The sequence below is a fragment of the Octopus sinensis genome, linkage group LG3, assembly GCF_006345805.1.
Source record: "Octopus sinensis linkage group LG3, ASM634580v1, whole genome shotgun sequence".
NCBI lineage: Eukaryota > Metazoa > Mollusca > Cephalopoda > Octopoda > Octopodidae > Octopus > Octopus sinensis.
Genome location: NC_042999.1, coordinates 157,585,210 through 157,602,757, shown reverse-complemented (window position 1 = coordinate 157,602,757; position 17,548 = coordinate 157,585,210). Strand labels below are relative to the sequence as shown.

At 35.9% G+C, this 17,548-nt stretch overlaps 1 protein-coding gene across 1 annotated transcript in view; it reads right to left on the bottom strand.

The window, feature by feature from the left end:
* Positions 1-12,207: 12,207 nt before the first annotated feature.
* The window catches only part of LOC115209575 (protein unc-45 homolog B-like), a 52,159-nt gene continuing 46,818 nt past the window's right edge, over positions 12,208-17,548 (bottom strand). Inside the window, 4 exon segments of the mRNA XM_029778012.2 lie at positions 12,208-12,501; positions 12,504-12,663; positions 13,922-14,068; positions 16,912-17,029. Of these exon segments, the coding sequence (XP_029633872.1) occupies positions 12,389-12,501; positions 12,504-12,663; positions 13,922-14,068; positions 16,912-17,029 (538 nt within the window). The 3' untranslated portion in view covers positions 12,208-12,388.

Genomic DNA, 17,548 nt, shown 5'->3' with positions numbered 1-17,548 from the left:
AAACCACCATCACAAATGAAACCTACACCCATACAATGACAAAACTCCCCCCTCTATACCCAATTTACACCCACATAGCAATCCCAATATATTCATCCATACATGGACGCACGTGCGTGAAGCACATGCACACAATAAATACGTACAACCCCCCAATACACACTCATATACATACGTATCAAGCTCGACATCCACAGCAATACGCTTACACCCATTCACACCCAGATGGGTGAATTGCACAACCAGGGAACGCACACACACACGTGTGCGTATTTTGATTGTGCAACTCGCCCATATGCATGTATGCGGGCGCGATTACATTGTTGCACATATCGAGCCCAACTAGCATGCATATGTACATGTGAGGGGGTACACGTACATGCCGTGCGCGTGTACCCCCTGCATTTATACCCGTGCGTGATATACACATGGAGACTACCACACAGGTACAAATGTGTATAGTAATGGGAGCCCCATCACTACACTCAATGTATACTCTCACCCATCCGCACGGATTGAAAGCGAATCTCCGGTGTATATGTTGAGGCTTATATGTAGCGCTGTGGAGTTGAACGTCGTTGAAATTGTGAATGAATGGGTGGAGTTGGGAATTGTAACCGGGTGGTGGGCTAGCGTTGCTTGGATTGGGAATGGAATAGTGTAGTAGTAAGGCAGGTATCGAGAATAGATTTGGGTTACTGCAAGTTGTTTGTTAGAGCTGCTAAGATGAGCTAAAGCTCATAATTGTATATAATAATTTATTATGGTAGTTTTATTAAAGAATCCATTCATAATAATTTTTTTTAAGTAGTGTTGGTTTGCCACGTGGATATAGTTTTTAGTTCCATTTATTCTATTTCTCCATTCATAATTTAAATGACGTTTACTTTCCATGGCGCGTATTCTTTTTTACATAAGTTATATTTCTATGGTAACGTAATTTTGGTTTGTTTTTTTAACGGCTAAGAATTTAATTTCACTTCATAATTTGAAACTGACTTGTAAGTATGTATTTTATTTCTCCTTATGTCATATTGTTATTTTTGATATTCTGGTTAATTACGATGTATTAATGTTGTTTTTTATTGGAGTGTTTATGTATATGAGATTGTGTGTGAGTTTTTAGTTGTATAATTTATTTATCTGTATGAGTGTGGGTGTGTAAATATTGTTGTATATATCGAGTTTAGTGAGTATATATATGCGTATATGTGAGGGAGTATAAGTATCTGTTGTGTGTGTGTGTTTTGCGTGTGTGTGTGTTTGTGTGTGAATGTGTATATGGGTTTGTTATTTAGGTTTTGGGATGTATGTGTTAATTTGTCTGTGTGGGGAGGGAGTGGGTTTTTGGTATATATTGAGGATTATAAGTTAGTATAGGTATGTGTATAAGTCGTGGGTCTGTGGTTTACGTGTGTGTTTTTTGTGTGTGAATGTTTAGGTTAGGGGGATTGCTATATAGGTTTGTTATAGAGTTTAGCAAAGGGAGATTTTATCGTTATATGTTTTTAAGAGTTTTGGTTTATCATGGTTTTTTTAGGGAATTCGTGGTAATTTGTCTATTTTCGTTGTTGGTTGTTTTATTAAATTGTTTCATTCATAATTTTTGAGTGGTGTTCGTTTTGCCACGTGAATATTACTTTTAATTCCATTATTCCATTTCTCCATTCATTATTTTAAAAGATGTTCGTTTCCAGAGCGGTTATACTTTTTATACATATGTTAAGTTCCTTGGTAAAGTAATTTTGTTTGGTGTATATGTTGAGGCTTATATGTACTTGTGGGTGTGTGTGAGTGGGGTGGGTGTTTGTATTTGTTATGGGTGTGTGGTTTACGTGTGTGTATTGTGTGTGAATGTATAGGTTAAAGGGATTGCTATATAAGTATGTTATAGTGTTTAGTAAAGGGAGGTTTTATCATTTATGTTTTGTGAGTTTTAGCTTATCATGGTAGTTTTATAAAAGAATCTATTCATAATTTTTGTGTTTATTTGTCTGTGTGGGTTGAGTGGGTTTTTGGAGTATATGTTGAGGTTTATATGTATGTATAGGTATGTGTAAGTGGTGTGGGTATTTGTATATGTCGTGGGTGTGTGGTTTACGTGTGTGTATTTGTGTGTGAATGTTTAGGTTAGGGGGATTGCTATATAGGTATGTTATAGAGTTTAGTAAAGGGAGATTTTATCATTATATGTTTTTATGAGTTTTGGTTTATCATGGTAGGTTTGTTAAGGAATTCGTAGTAATTTGTGTCTATTTGCGATGTCTGTTGTTTTATTGCATTGTTTCATTCATAATTTTTAAGTAGTGTTAGTTTTACCAAGTGAATATAATTTTTAATTCCATTTATTCTATTTCTCCGTTCATAATTTTAAGTGATGTCCGTTTTCTAGAGCGTGAATGTGGGTTGTATGTGTGTGTGTGTGGGAGTATGAATAAGTATTGTGTTGAAGTATTTAGCTATTTTATTTATTTAAAGTTGCCTAGACGTTTTTATGTGTATGTATAGGGATATATATATAGGGGTGTGATTTAGTGTATGTAGTTAGATATGGTTATATATAATTAGGTATATGTGTATGGGTATATATATAGTTTATTATTATATTATTATTATTTTTTTTGTTTTGTTTTATATTTTATATTTTATATTTTATATTTTATATTTAATTGTTGATAGGTTTATTTTAGTTTATATATTGTTTATATATTGATTATATATGGATTATATATAGGTTATATATGGATTATATATTTATATTTTTTCATTCATACTTTAATTATTTTAAAATTATTATTTTTATATTTTAAAATATTGATATTTTAGATTGGAAGTCCACCTGAAGATTGTCGATCAAGACAAGAAACAATTGTAGTGGCGGTTTTTTTGTCTATTTATTAAAATTTTATGTATTGATTAAGTCTTTCCTTGTTTGTTTTGCAAAATAGTGGTTTTGTCTCTAATAATATTTTATATATATATATATATATATATATATATATATATATATATATATAATATATATATATATATATATATATATATATATATATATATATTATATATATATATATATATATATATATATATATATATATATATATATATATATATATATATATATATATATATAGATATATATATATATATATATATATATATACATATATATATATATATATATATTCAAAGAAGTGGTATCCTTTTTTTAAATTTTCATTCTTAATAATCTTCTTGATTACCCTAAAATTTTAACCTTATACAGTATGACAATATTGTTTGAAATGATCTTTAAAAGTTACTTGATTTATCTCTTTCTTAAATGGCTCTACTCTCCTGATCTTCGTATTTATAAGGACCTTTATATAAATAACCTTTCTAAACAAGTACCACTAAGAAACTATAAATATCATGCAAGCAGTAATAATAATAACTTCTTAAACCTATAAAATAACCCTAAATTTAAAAAAAGATTAGTGTAAAATAGGATTATTCCATAACTTAAATATTCCTTTAGCCAGTACCAAACATCAGTCTTTTATAGATATTAGCTAAATAAGTAAATATAATTTTTAGTCTAATATATTTTGAATAATTATACTTTTTTTAAAAAATCATCTTTATAGGTGTTGACTAGCTACCTATACTTTACCATAGTATTAGTAATTAAGCCATTTTATTCCTATTCTATGGTGTTCTGCCCTACTTGATTATTTTATTTTATTTTATAATTAGCCTTTATTTATTTATAAAATCATTCTAAGTTTTGTATCTCTATAAATACATACTTAGCTTATATAAAACAATACTGGTATATTCACTACTTATAAAAAAATACTGCTTAGATTAAAATTTTATTAATATGTAATTAGTATGTTCCTTTACCTCAATACTCCTTTATTAATACCAGTATATAGCAATTAATCAATATTCACAGATACCATCTGATGAGTTAATATTTAAGTGTACATTATGTAGAAATATTAAACTATTTCCATATAATTTCTTTTCCTCCCTCTGTTGTGGTAAAAGTTTGATATATACTCAAAAGTATTCATGAATTTCTATCCGTTTGTTACAATATTCTTCTTAATAATCTCTTGAATAACCCTAAACTTTAACTGTATACAATAAAGCAGCATTGTTTTAAAGTATTTAACTATAGTGCAACACGATAAGACTTCTCCTGTTTCATTATCAATAGTCTGCTAATGGGTACCCCTTATTTATCAGCTAACATCTTGTTTTAAGTTTTCCCTTATTAAACCTCATGACATTGCTTCTAATAAATCTTGATTTTTATGACTATACCAACTATGATGTCTGTCTACTCCCTCAACCCTTCCCTAATCAGATACTGCCCTCTGTTTCTCTCAGTCTTAAATATATAAGTGATTTGATAAGCTACTCTATAAATTAAAAATGACGCCATAAAAAACAAAAAAATCAGTGACAGGCAGTGTCTTCTGGAAAATTTTTAGTTACGTATATGCTGTTGTAGGTACAACATGTCCTTTGTCTATCTCCTTAACTTCTTGGAGACTTTATGTATAATTATACTATTGTGTCCATCTGTTCTAATTTAATTAAGTTCTATCTCTTTGTGCAGCTGAAGATTACCCTACATTTTAAATTGATGTAATGATTGCATTGTTCAATTAAATGGAGTTGCATGAAACGATCGTACTACATTACCTCTGGATATCTTTGTTGCTTATTTTGATCTTAATCACCTTATTTTGAAATTGTATGGATAATACCGTACTAAATTCTGGTGCCTCAACTTACGTACCATATTCATCTGAATCTAAATTTTGGTGAACTCATCTACCATACTTAAAGTATATATATATATATATAGATCCATTTTATATGTATTATTCTTATGGTATTATCTTACGTATTGATGTATATTGTTTTATTCTGTATTATTCTGTTGGATTTGGATGTTCCTATTTAATCTAAATAATTAGTTAATAAATCATATGAATTGGTATTATCTGGTAGTTGATGGTTTAATTGTATATTAAATTTCGAGATACTAGAAGGCATCATCTCAACTTAGTATCAGAGCTAGCTAAAGCCGTTACCAGTACCACCAAATTCAAAGTGTGAATGAAAGTTTGTGTCACCAGCCCCTTCCCACCCGCGTGTAACCAAGACAAGATGCTGTGGTCATTTACTGGGATGAAATATGGTTATCAGTAACAATATAGGGTGAAATTAATTAATTTGGAATAATTATTAATTACACCAAGTAGATTTCGGCATGTAAAAGCCTCATTCGAGGAAAATTTAAGTAATACTAAGCAATTAAGGGTTTAGCAACGAATTGCCTCACCACACACCGAATTTAGAAATAGCAGTCAAAAAGTTATAGCTATTCTTTCTACTAAAAGGGAGATCTCAGTAAAAACACAGCACTTGAAAGGCAAACACAGACAGGCAAGAGAGAATGAAATGACGGCAATCTATCATACAATTTTAAGTCAGCCTCGGTGTGTGGTGAGGCAATTCGTTGCTAAACCCTAACATTACTAAGATCCACACACAAAGATCAAATACATACATATATTCATTTATATCTACAGAATGGATATAAAATCTGACATATATAAATATAATAATATATATTAATAGATAAAAATCATATAATATATATAAATATTCAAAAAAATCAAATCAAATCAAAATAGATGAACATCAATGGAATTTGTATCTTTGTGGTACCAGTGCCGGTGGCACACAAGAAATCCATCCGAACGTGGCCGTAGTCAGTACCGCATCAACTGGCCATCGTGCTGTGGGCACATAACAAACACCATCCGATCGTGGCCGTTCGCCAGCCTCATCTAGCACCTGTGTCGGTGGCACATAAAAACACCATCCGAAGACCCGGCAAGACTAGTCAGGCCATAACCCGTGGCCCCTACCTGGGACGTAGTCAGTCCACCTGTGCATACCTTCCTCCTTATGATACTTGTGAAGGCCTGTTGAGGCAAGTGAAAATCAAAATCAAATCAAAACAAATCAAATAGATGAACATCAATGGAATTTGTATCTTGTGGTACCAGTGCCGGTGGCACACAAGAAAACCATCCGAACGTGGCCGTAGCCAGTACCGCACCGACAACACCATCCGATCGTGGCCGTTCGCCAGCCTCATCTAGCACCTGTGTCGGTGGCACATAAAAAAACCATCCGAAGACCCGGCAAGACTAGTCAGGCCATAACCCGTGGCCCCTACCTGGGACGTAGTCAGTCCACCTGTGCATACCTTCCTCCTTATGATACTTGTGAAGGCCTGTTGAGGCAAGTGAAAATCGAAATCAAATCAAAACAAATCAAATAGATGAACATCAATGGAATTTGTATCTTGTGGTACCAGTGCCGGTGGCACACAAGAAAACCATCCGAACGTGGCCGTAGCCAGTACCGCACCGACAACACCATCCGATCGTGGCCGTTCGCCAGCCTCATCTGGCACCTGTGTTGGTGGCACATAAAAACACCATCCGAAGACCCGGCAAGACTAGTCAGGCCATAACCTGTGGCACCTACCTGGGACGTAGTCAGTCCACCTGTGCATACCTTCCTTCTTGTGACACTTGTGAAGACCTGTTGAGGCAAGTGAAAATCAAAATCAAAATCAAAATCAAATCAAATCAAATCAAAACAAATCAAAATAGATGAACATTAATGGAATTTGTATCTTTGTGGTACCAGTGCCGGTGGCACACAAGAAAACCATCCGAACGTGGCCGTAGCCAGTACCGCATTGACTGGCCTCCGTGCTGTGGGCACGTAACAAACACCATCCGATCATGGCCGTTCGCCAGCCTCATCTGGCACCTATGTCGGTGGCACATAAAAACACCATCCGAAGACCCGGCAAGACTAGTCAGGCCATAACCCGTGGCCCCTACCTGGGACGTAGTCAGTCCACCTGTGCTTACCTTCCTTCTTGTGACACTTGTGAAGACCTGTTGAGGCAAGTGAAAATCAAATCAAAACAAATCAAAATAGATGAAAATCAATGGAATTTGTATCTTTGTGGTACCAGTGCCGGTGGCACGTGGCACACAAGAAAACCATCCGAACGTGGCCGTAGCCAGTACCGCATCGACTGGCCTCCGTGCTGTGGGCACGTAACAAACACCATCCGATCGTGGCCGTTTGCCAGCCTCATCTGGCACCTGTGTCGGTGGCACATAAAAACACCATCCGAGCGTGGCCGTCTGCCAGCCTCGTCTGGCACCTGTGTCGGTGGCACAAAAAAAACACCATCCGAGCGTGGCCGTTTGCCAGCCTCGTCTAGCACCTGTGTCGGTGGCACATAAAATCACCCACTACACTCTCGGAGTGGTTGGCGTTAGGAAGGGCATCCAGCTGTAGAAACACTGCCAGATCTGACTGGACTGGTGCAGCCTTCAGGCTCCCCAGACCCCAGTTGAACCGTCCAACCCATGCTAGCATGGAAAGCGGACGTTAAATGATGATGATGATGATGATGATGATATATAAATATATAAGAATCAGTGTTACATAGAAAACACAGTGAATTTATGCTTAAAGTTATAAAACATTGGTAAATTAAAAATTTGGGATAATAAAACATAAAAAGGACATATTAAAATGAGGTATCAAAATTCCAGAAAAATTCCAGAAAAAATTTTTAAAATACAAAAATTACAAAATTCAAATATATGAAATGTATCATATTAATTGGCATATCTCCGAAATGGCCTGTAGATAAACAATTTTGTAATTTTTGTATTTTTTCTGGAATTTTAATGTCATTTCAATATGTCCTTTATATGTTTTATAATCCCAAATTTTTAACTTACCAATGTTTTATAACTTTAAGCATAAATTCACTGTGTTTTTTTTATGTAACACTGATTCTTATATATTTATATATATTGTATGATTTTTATCTATTTATATATATTATTATATTTATATATGTCAGATTTTATATCCGTTCTGTAGATATAAATCAATACATGAATATATGTATGTATTTGATCTTTGTGTGTGGATCTTAGTAATGTTCCTTTACTTCCTGCTTGCATTGCCTTCGCTCAAATTAAGAAGTGGTATATATATATATATAGGTGAGAGAGTTGGTGTGCGAAAGCACGTTGTTGGATGTATAAAAAATAAAAAAGAGTGAAGAAACTACAGAAGGATTGTGTTATAAGGTTAAAGAATATATTTAAGTTGTTATGTTAGAAAATTTTGTGTATAGTAACAGTTTTTGGAGAAATAACCGGTTTCATATTTTCTTTTCAAATTTCTCAAATTTCTTTACCTACATCATGTCATGGCTTCGCTATGAAGTGAAGAGTTCCAGGCAGGGGAAGGTAATCAGGGATTTCTTCCGGTATAAAGTAGATAATTGCTTTATATTTTTTTTAGTTTTTTCAATGAGATGAGTTTCCTTGTATAAAAATGTTAGAATGGTTAAGTTTTGGTTTATATTTTTCAATGAAGAATGTTTCCTTGTTTAATCTAATTTGTGTTGGTGCTCCAATAGCATATTGATAGAATGGAAAGATTAAAAATTGTGGTAGTAGTTGCTTTGCACATTTCTCAATATGTTCACTAAAGGGTATCATTCTGTATTCTGGGAATGCAATCTGTTGTCGATGCAGAGTGCATCTGCATCTGAGCTTGAGAAGATTGTTTATTCAAGGTGGTGAGTTGGCAGAAATGTTAGTACATTAGGTGAAATGCTTAGCCGTATTTCGGCTGTCTTTACGTTCTGTGTTCAAATTCCGTCAAGATCGACTTAGCCTTTCATCCTTTCGGGGTTGATAATTTAAGTACCACTGTGGTCAATCTAATTGACTGGCCCCCTTTCTGTCATCGCAGCCTTACCCATAGCACTACTATCTCTGTCAACGCACTGGCGATCATGTCCCAAACACACTAAGCTGTTTCTCAGCACATCAAATGATTTCAGCAACACTGCTGACCAGTCCCATCGAAACCCAACAAAACAACCAATAAGTTTTTTTGTATGTTTTTCTTTGACAGACACACTAAAAATAACCAGCAGACCAGAGCAGTGTCCATAGCAATCAAGGCAATGACACCAACAATATTGGTGGCAATGACATGGCTAAACCACAAGAATCAACCAAATTGTTCCAATGGACTCTGCTGTTATGCTGCTAGACAAACCACTCACCTCTCCCTTATTGTTGAACCGTTATTGCTGTGTAAATAACTGTTCTGTCATTCAAATTAGTGACTATATTGTTGTAAATGATAAAAATAAATAATTTTGTATTAAAGTTTCTGCAGAATTTGTGTTCCTTTAACTGGACTAAATTAAACTAGTGATACTCATACAGAAATACCTTATTGTTACAAGTTAAAGCTTGCCAGAGGGATATCTCCTTCAATTCAGCTGATCTCCATAATTCTGATGGTTGAAAAAAGCAGTGTCAAAAGCAACAAAAGAGGAAAGCTCCCACTGGTCCGTCCGTCATCATCATCATCATTGTTTAACATCCGATTTCCATGCTAGCATGAGTTGACTGAGGGCTGGCGAACCAGATGGCTGCACCAGGCTCCAATCTTGATCTGGCAGAGTTTCTACAGCTGGATGCCCTTCCTAACGCCAACCACTCCGAGAGTGTAGTGGGTGCTTTTACATGCCACCGGCATGGGGGCCAGTCAGGCGATACTGGCAACGACCTCGCTCGAATCTTTTTACACATGCCACCTGCACAGGTGCCTGTAAGGCGATGCTGGTAACGATCATGCTCGAACGGTGCCTTTTACGTGCCACCTGCCCGGAACCCAGTTAGCCGCTCTTTGCAAAGGTGCATTATGTAGAGTGGGCTGCTTTACAAGATTCCATATGAATACTCTTTGTATGTGTGTGTCATCACCATCATAGGTCCCATTTTCCATGTTGGCATGGTTTCTACGGCTGGATGCCCTTCCTAACACCAACCACTTTACAGAGTGTACTGGATGCTTTTACACAGCACTGGCACAGATGCATTTACAAGACACTGATTCAGGTGCTTTTTACCTGGCACCAGTTCCCATGAGGCTACAAGATCAGGAATGCTCAGTTGGAGAGGGATGCAGGGGACAAACCTGTATTCAAGGGCAACTATACTTTTACTTAGCATGATGTGTCTTTTCAGGCACAGCAAACTGCCTGGTCTCGGTCCCTTGTCATCCCCTCTGTAAGTTCCAACATCTGTAGATCCTTTCTTGCCACTTCAACCCACATCTTCCTGGGGCTACCCTTTCCACATGAGTTTATAAATATTTAAAAAAATTTACCTTGTTTTATTTTATATTTACCTATATTTTTAATTCACCTGTAAGGTGAGTGACAAATTTTGATTAATTTGTATTATGAGTCATTATTGGATGTGTTTTTGTGTTTATTTCATTTAGTGTATTTAATTTACACACATTTAGTGTGTATTTAATTTTCTAATTTTCTTGTAAGATAATTCCAGTACTTTGTTCTATTTTACCTTTATGGTACACCTGTCTTTATGTGCACAATTCTTCAATAGTAAAATTTAATTGTATACCCAAAAGGGCATCCAGCCGTAGAAACACTGCCGGATTTGACTGGGCCTGATGAAGCCTTCTGGCTTCACGGACCCCAGTAGAACCGTCCAACCCATGCTAGCATGGAAAACAGACGCTAAACGATGATGATGATGATGAATAACACATTTCCTATGGAGATCATCAATGTTTAACGTCTGCTTTCCATGCTAGCATGGGTTGGACGGTTCAACAGGGATCTGGGAAGCCAGAAGGCTGCACCAGGCCCAGTCTGATCTGGCAGTGTTTCTACAGCTGGATGCCCTGCCAGATCAGATTGGGCCTGGTGCAGCCTTCTGGCTTCCCAGACCCCAGTTGGAGATGTTTAAACAAAATTTAAATCTATAAAATAATCTGCTTCTTAGAGAGGTGGAGGTGAGGTGGAATAAAGGGTGAGAGAAAGAGAAAGGGAGAAGAAAGAAGAGAGGAGTAATATAATGCACTAAGGCCAAATGCATCATATGGTTAGTTGAAGGGAGAGGCGAAGAGCAAGAGAAAAAGATAGTGAGAGGAAAGTGAATAATAAAAATATTTACAAATAAGTAAAAACAAATAAATTTATTAATCTCTCCAATCTCTCTCTATATAAACGGCAGTTTGTCTGTGCGTGTTTCTGTGTGTCTGTTTTCTCGTACCCTCACCCTGACCATGGCTTTCAACCGATTCTGATGAAACTTGACACACACATAGCCCAATGTCATAATTCAAAACTAACGCAGCGAAAATTTTGAAAAGTTGCCCCAGTTCTGAAAAAATCGATAAATTCGACATGGGGTCGAGAATAAAAAAAAACAAACCACAGACTGTCTAGGGGACGCAACTCAACCTTTTTTTACTCTCAAAAAAAAATTTACCATCATTTTTTTTTCCATTTTTTTGCTATAACTCTCTAAAAATGCTTTATAGCTATTTCCCTTACAAACCTGAGCAACGCCGGGCGATACTGCTAGTAGTCAATAAAACAGAAATAAAAAATTTAAAGGAGTTGAAATTATGTAGTGACATTCATATATTTTTAATGGGCTTGAGCAATATGAGTTGAAACAAATTGGATCAACCAGAAATTAAAATGACATCACAGACTCATCTTGTAAGATGTTTAATTTTATTCAATGTCATTCATACCCATAAACAGAATGAAAAGAAATCAGAAGAGAACGGAGGAAACACATTCCATAGTAACTATACTGTAACTACATCATTCTGTTTACTCTTAGTTGACTCCATTGGAATCATAATTATTCAAATTGATATACTGTAACCCTGTAGCTATAACTGTCTAAACTTGTCTGTTTACTCTATTGGTTTGAAACATATACATTAAGAATACCTGAACTGCATTATTTCTAATATCAAAACAAACAAAACAAATATTTAAGAGCACTCAGAGAGCACAAACCTCTGCCAATGTCCTCCCAACAATTAGCCAGAGATGATCTTTAAAATGAGAATATCTGAAATAAACTTGACTGCTCTTACAAACGAGAATATTAAAAATGAAGCTGACCACTCTTAAAAATTAAGTAAAAAAAAACAAAGAAAAGGATGAAAAATAATCCAGAATCCTTGTCTGGTACCAGATCGATCCCAAAATTTAATCAGTTCATGCCAGTCACAAGGCCAAACATCCCTGAAAGTTTCATCCGAATCCATCAAGAGGTTCTTGAGATATCTTGTCCATGGACAAACAAACAAACACAACTGAAAACAATACCACCGCCTTCACTAAGGCGGAGGTAATAACTGAGGACACTGGTAATTTGTGGAGAATAAATAATATTCGGTTAACATTGAACAACTAACTCCCTTCACCATTTTCTTGTGCTGGTTTTATTAGTTCATATTCTGCAGCTTTCAGTAAGGCGGCTTCAGCACATTCACGAATCATGGTTTTTTCAGAGTCTTCAAATTGGATACAGCCATTAGAACTTCTAGAATTTGGCTTTCAATTATATTTGCTGCTATATCTTTCTCTGCTCTAATCATATTGGTAATAATATAAATACCACGGTGCTGTATTTGAATATTTTCATTCACTGCCAGTGCCAACATATGATCGAGCCAGTTTTTCACCTGCAAAAATTAAAAAGCAGAATTCAGAAAAATAATTAAGTGAAAAATACGGTAATAACAACTATGTGGAGTGGCTGTGTGGTAAGTAGCTTGCTTACCAACCACATGGTTCCGGGTTCAGTCCCACTGCGTGGCATCTTGGGCAAGTGTCTTCTGCTATAGCCCCGGGCCGACCAATGCCTTGTGAGTGGATTTGGTAGACGGAAACTGAAAGAAGCCTGTCGTATATATGCATATATATATGTATGTGTGTGTATGTATTTGTGTGTCTGTGTTTGTCCACCTAGCATTGCTTGACAACCGATGCTGGTGTGTTTACGTCCCCGTCACTTAGCGGTTTGGCAAAAGAGACCGATAGAATAAGTACTGGGCTTACAAAGAATAAGTCCCGGGGTCGATTTGCTCGACTAAAGGCGGTGCTCCAGGATGGCCGCAGTCAAATGACTGAAACACGTAAAAGAGTAAAGAGTAAAAGAGAGTATGTAAAAGTTACTGAAGGAGTTTAGTAAAAATATTAACTGAAGATAGATTTGTTTCTAGGAACTAATCCAGGTGATAAATTATTAAATTTGTAATGTAGAAATTGTTCTGGAACAGGAGAAAGGACAACCATCTAACCAGTATTCTGGTCTTCAACTGAGATATTCTAGAGTATTTCCCCCTGTAATGAAATTTTAAAAGAAAATCTTCCATAATTATTTTTAAGAGTATCACAAAAACAAACCAAAGAGGGTACCAGATCCAAAACAAAATAAATGACAGTACTATAATGGAATTGACTAAGATAACTACACTCCAACTCATCGAAAAATTGCTCATGAATTAAGGTAGAATTTACAATTGAAATTTCAATTTTTCAATATTTTTTCTCCTTTTGATACCGTTTTAATGTTATTTTTGTTTTTCTTTGAATTACATATAAATTCAAAATTTATAAGAATTGGTCAAGAATTTCTTATAAATTGTATATTATGCAAGCTTGGAGTCATAGCTTATCAAACTGAAGTAATATTCTTTTCTACTCTAGGTACAAGGCCAGAAATTTTTGGGGGAGGGAGCCAGTCGATTAGATCAACCTCAGTATACAACTGGTACTTAATTCATCAACCCTGAAAGGATGAAAGGCAAAGTTGACCTCGGCAGAATTTGAACTCAGAATGTAAAGACAGACGAAATACTGCCAAGAATTTTGCCCGGCGTGCTAGCGTTTCTGCCAGCTCGCCACCTTCAAACTGAAGTAAGGAAACAAATTACTTACCTGAACTATTTTCTGGCATATTTTAACACTGCTAGACAAAATTGCAAGGGCTCCAGATGCTGCAAGTGCTGTTGCTTGATCTTCATTGGAAGTGAAAAGTAACAATAATTTCACTCTGTCATTTTCTCCTTCAAACAGTTTTGCCACCTGAAGAAGAATATAATAATAAAAATATATACTACTGAAAAGGATCTACTGTTAAAATACAAGCAGCATATTTCAATGTAATTGCAATCCACATCAAAACCACTGATATATCATAATACCCTTACAAAAAAAGCTAACAGTTGACTAAAATGCTAGATAACTTTTTGATCAAAGCTCTGAAATCCAGGAGATGTAAACCCTCTTGTTTAAAACTTGATATAGAATATTGGGATCTTTTAGGTTTGAACAGCAGTTTTTAACATAATTTCTAGGTAACTAAAAAATTTAAAACTTCGTATACTGGTAGAATGTGTTTATAAAACATCATTTTCTCTTGGCTTTATTGAGAAAATTCTATAGTTTGTAAGATATTTGTTGTTTTTTTTCTTCAATTTCTGCAATTTCAACCAATCAATGGCATCTATTGAAGTGAAAACATTCTGTGCCGTATGAATATGTCTCTCATTTAAGAAACAGATTGGGTTTATTTACATTTGTGAAGAAAAAAATGATACCCTTCCCCCCACCCTAACCCTAAAATAGATTGAAATGCAATAGATCGATACTAGAGTCATAATTATGGGTGACAATTTCATATGACACCGCTAGAAAAATCTGCCGTTCAAACTGAAAAGATCTGAATATTGCACCAATTTCTTAATTAAATGTATTAGTTTGATGCAGCTCTAGCAGAGTATTGTGCTACTAGACAAAAGATAAAAGATGTTTTCTCTAACCATTGTTAACATGTGGCTATCACTTATTCATCTAGTTATAAGCAACACCATAGGTAGATACTGCTCATTTCTGAATGGAGGAATCAGTGAACAGTTAACAAGTGTTACATAAACTGACTTTGTCAGGTTTCAAATTCTATATATCGTCTTGTAGAAGACAATATAAATCTTCTCAATTACTCAAATCACAAGAGTCTCTAATTATTGACTTAATAAGCCTTACCATTAGGTAAGCTACAACAGACCATAATAAATGTATTTATTAATAATGAGAGATTCAACATAAGTGAGGAGGAATATATAGGGAGAGTTTACGAAAAAAAACAACAAAAGACGAAGGCAGGTGGTGTAGAAAACAAACAGATGTATTAGTATAACGCTCAGGAATAGAAAAAGTCTTTTATGTTTCGAGCCTACGCTCTTCTACAGAAAAGGACACAGAAAAAACAAGGAGAGAAAAAAAAATGTGTGTAGTGGCTAACGATCTATCATGGCGTCTATAGTTCACAGCTCAGTTATATTTCTAAATGATATCAAAAAGATATTGAAGATGAAAATAAATGAGATTTGTTTGTTTATTATGGTGGAAGGAGGACTGGGAGTTATGGACAGAGAGAGGTTGTGTGAACACGGGTGAAGAATTGATCAATCTGCTGGTAGTACCTGATTGCAAATCAAGGTAAGAACAATTTTATTTATGTGCCTTCAAACCACATTTTTACAACATAGAATAAATCTTTATTGCAGTCAACAATTATGTTCAAAACACATATAAGCTGATTTTGAAACTCTCTCTTTTACTCTTTTACTTGTTTCAGTCATTTGACTGCGGCCATGCTGGAGCACCGCCTTTAGTCGAGCAAATCGACCCCGGGACTTATTCTTTGTAAGCCCAGTACTTATTCTATCGGTCTCTTTTGCCGAACCGCTAAGTGACGGGGACGTAAACACACCAGCATTGGTTGTCAAGCAATGCTAGGGGGACAAACACAGGCACAAACACATACACACACTTATATATATATATACATATATACGACAGGCTTCTTTCAGTTTCCGTCTACCAAATCCACTCACAAGGCATTGGTCGGCCCGGGGCTATAGCAGAAGACACTTGCCCCAAGATGCCACGCAGTGGGACTGAACCCGGAACCATGTGGTTGGTTAGCAAGCTACTTACCACACAGCCACTCCTGCGCTTTTGAATTGCTTTGAATTAATTGCTTTGAATTAATCATGAATTATCTTGTAGCTTTGAGATTTTGATGATGTGATAATTTATTTTTAGAATGACAATGTAGGGTAGAAATGAGTGACTAGATCTGCCAATCTGAACACAAAACAGGTAGAATATTTGGGTAAGGATATGACCAGTTTAAATGCTAAAAGGTCAATACAGTTGCTAACAGGAAAAAAAGTTGCAACTTCATATGGAAGTTAGTGCTTTTGGACTTTAGGATGAACCTTTCAATTCGTTTAATGAATATAATTCTAGATAACTAGGATGTTACACTGAATCAATATCAATGACATCTTTCAAGTTCAAATGCCAACAGAGTAACATTCTTCATATTTCAAAAGCAATGCCTGTAATACACTGAAATTAACTCAATTAACTGTAACTTCAATCCATACAAAAAGGAGCTTCCATTTCCAAAGGTGTCATTATCTGTATCCAATTCTGATATTGTTAAGTTTTCCGTGTCGGTGGCACGTAAAAAGCACCATCCGAATCGTGGCCGAAGCCAGTGCCACCTCAACTGGCTTCCGTGCAGGTGGCACGTAAAATGCACCAATCCGACCGTGGCCGATGCCAGCCTCGCCTGGCACCAGTGCAGGTGGCACGTAAAAAGCACCCACTACACTCATGGAGTGGTTGGCGTTAGGAAGGACATCCAGCTGTAGAAACATTGCCAGATAAGACCGGAGCCTGGTGCAGCCTTCTGGCTTCCCAGATCCCCGGTCGAACCGTCCAACCCATGCTAGCATGGAGAACGGACATTAAACGATGATGATGATGATGATGAGTGTTAAAAATGAGACAGGATTGAGACATAATTTTTAAAGACCAAAGCAGCACACAGACAATGCACAGCATATACATACATCTTCACTCATGACCATATTACATATGCACTCTGTTGCAGCTTTCTGGATCATATCATGCTCTTCATACAGATAGTGCTCGATCTGAGGAAATCCATTTTCTGCCAAAATCCGTTTTCTGCAACAGAAATTTTAAGATGTTTTCAATAACTGAAACAAAATCATCAAGAGTATTTGCATGGAATTCAGGAAAAAAAGAAAAAAGCTTTCAGAGTGATATACAGAGAAGATATTATACAAGTGTGTTCTTCTAAACACACACAAACTAAATTTGTATGATTCTGTGTTCATGCACAATACTTCTGTCATAAGCTTAATTTATGGTACGTTGAGTGTAATATTACAGTTTGTTTCATGATGGTAATTTTTTCGTAAATCTCTAATTTTTAAAAAGATTGGTTTTATGAATATAAATCAAAATCGAAATCGATCAACATCAATGGAAATTGCAGCTGTGATACCAGTGCCGGTGGCACGTAAGTGAACCATCCAAACGCGGCCGTTGCCAGCCTCGCCTGGCCCCCATGCCGGTGGCACGTAAAAAGCACCATCCGACCGTGGCCATTTGCCAGCCCCGTCTGGCACCTGTGCCGGTGGCACGTAAAAAGCACCCACTACACTCACGGAGTGGTTGGCA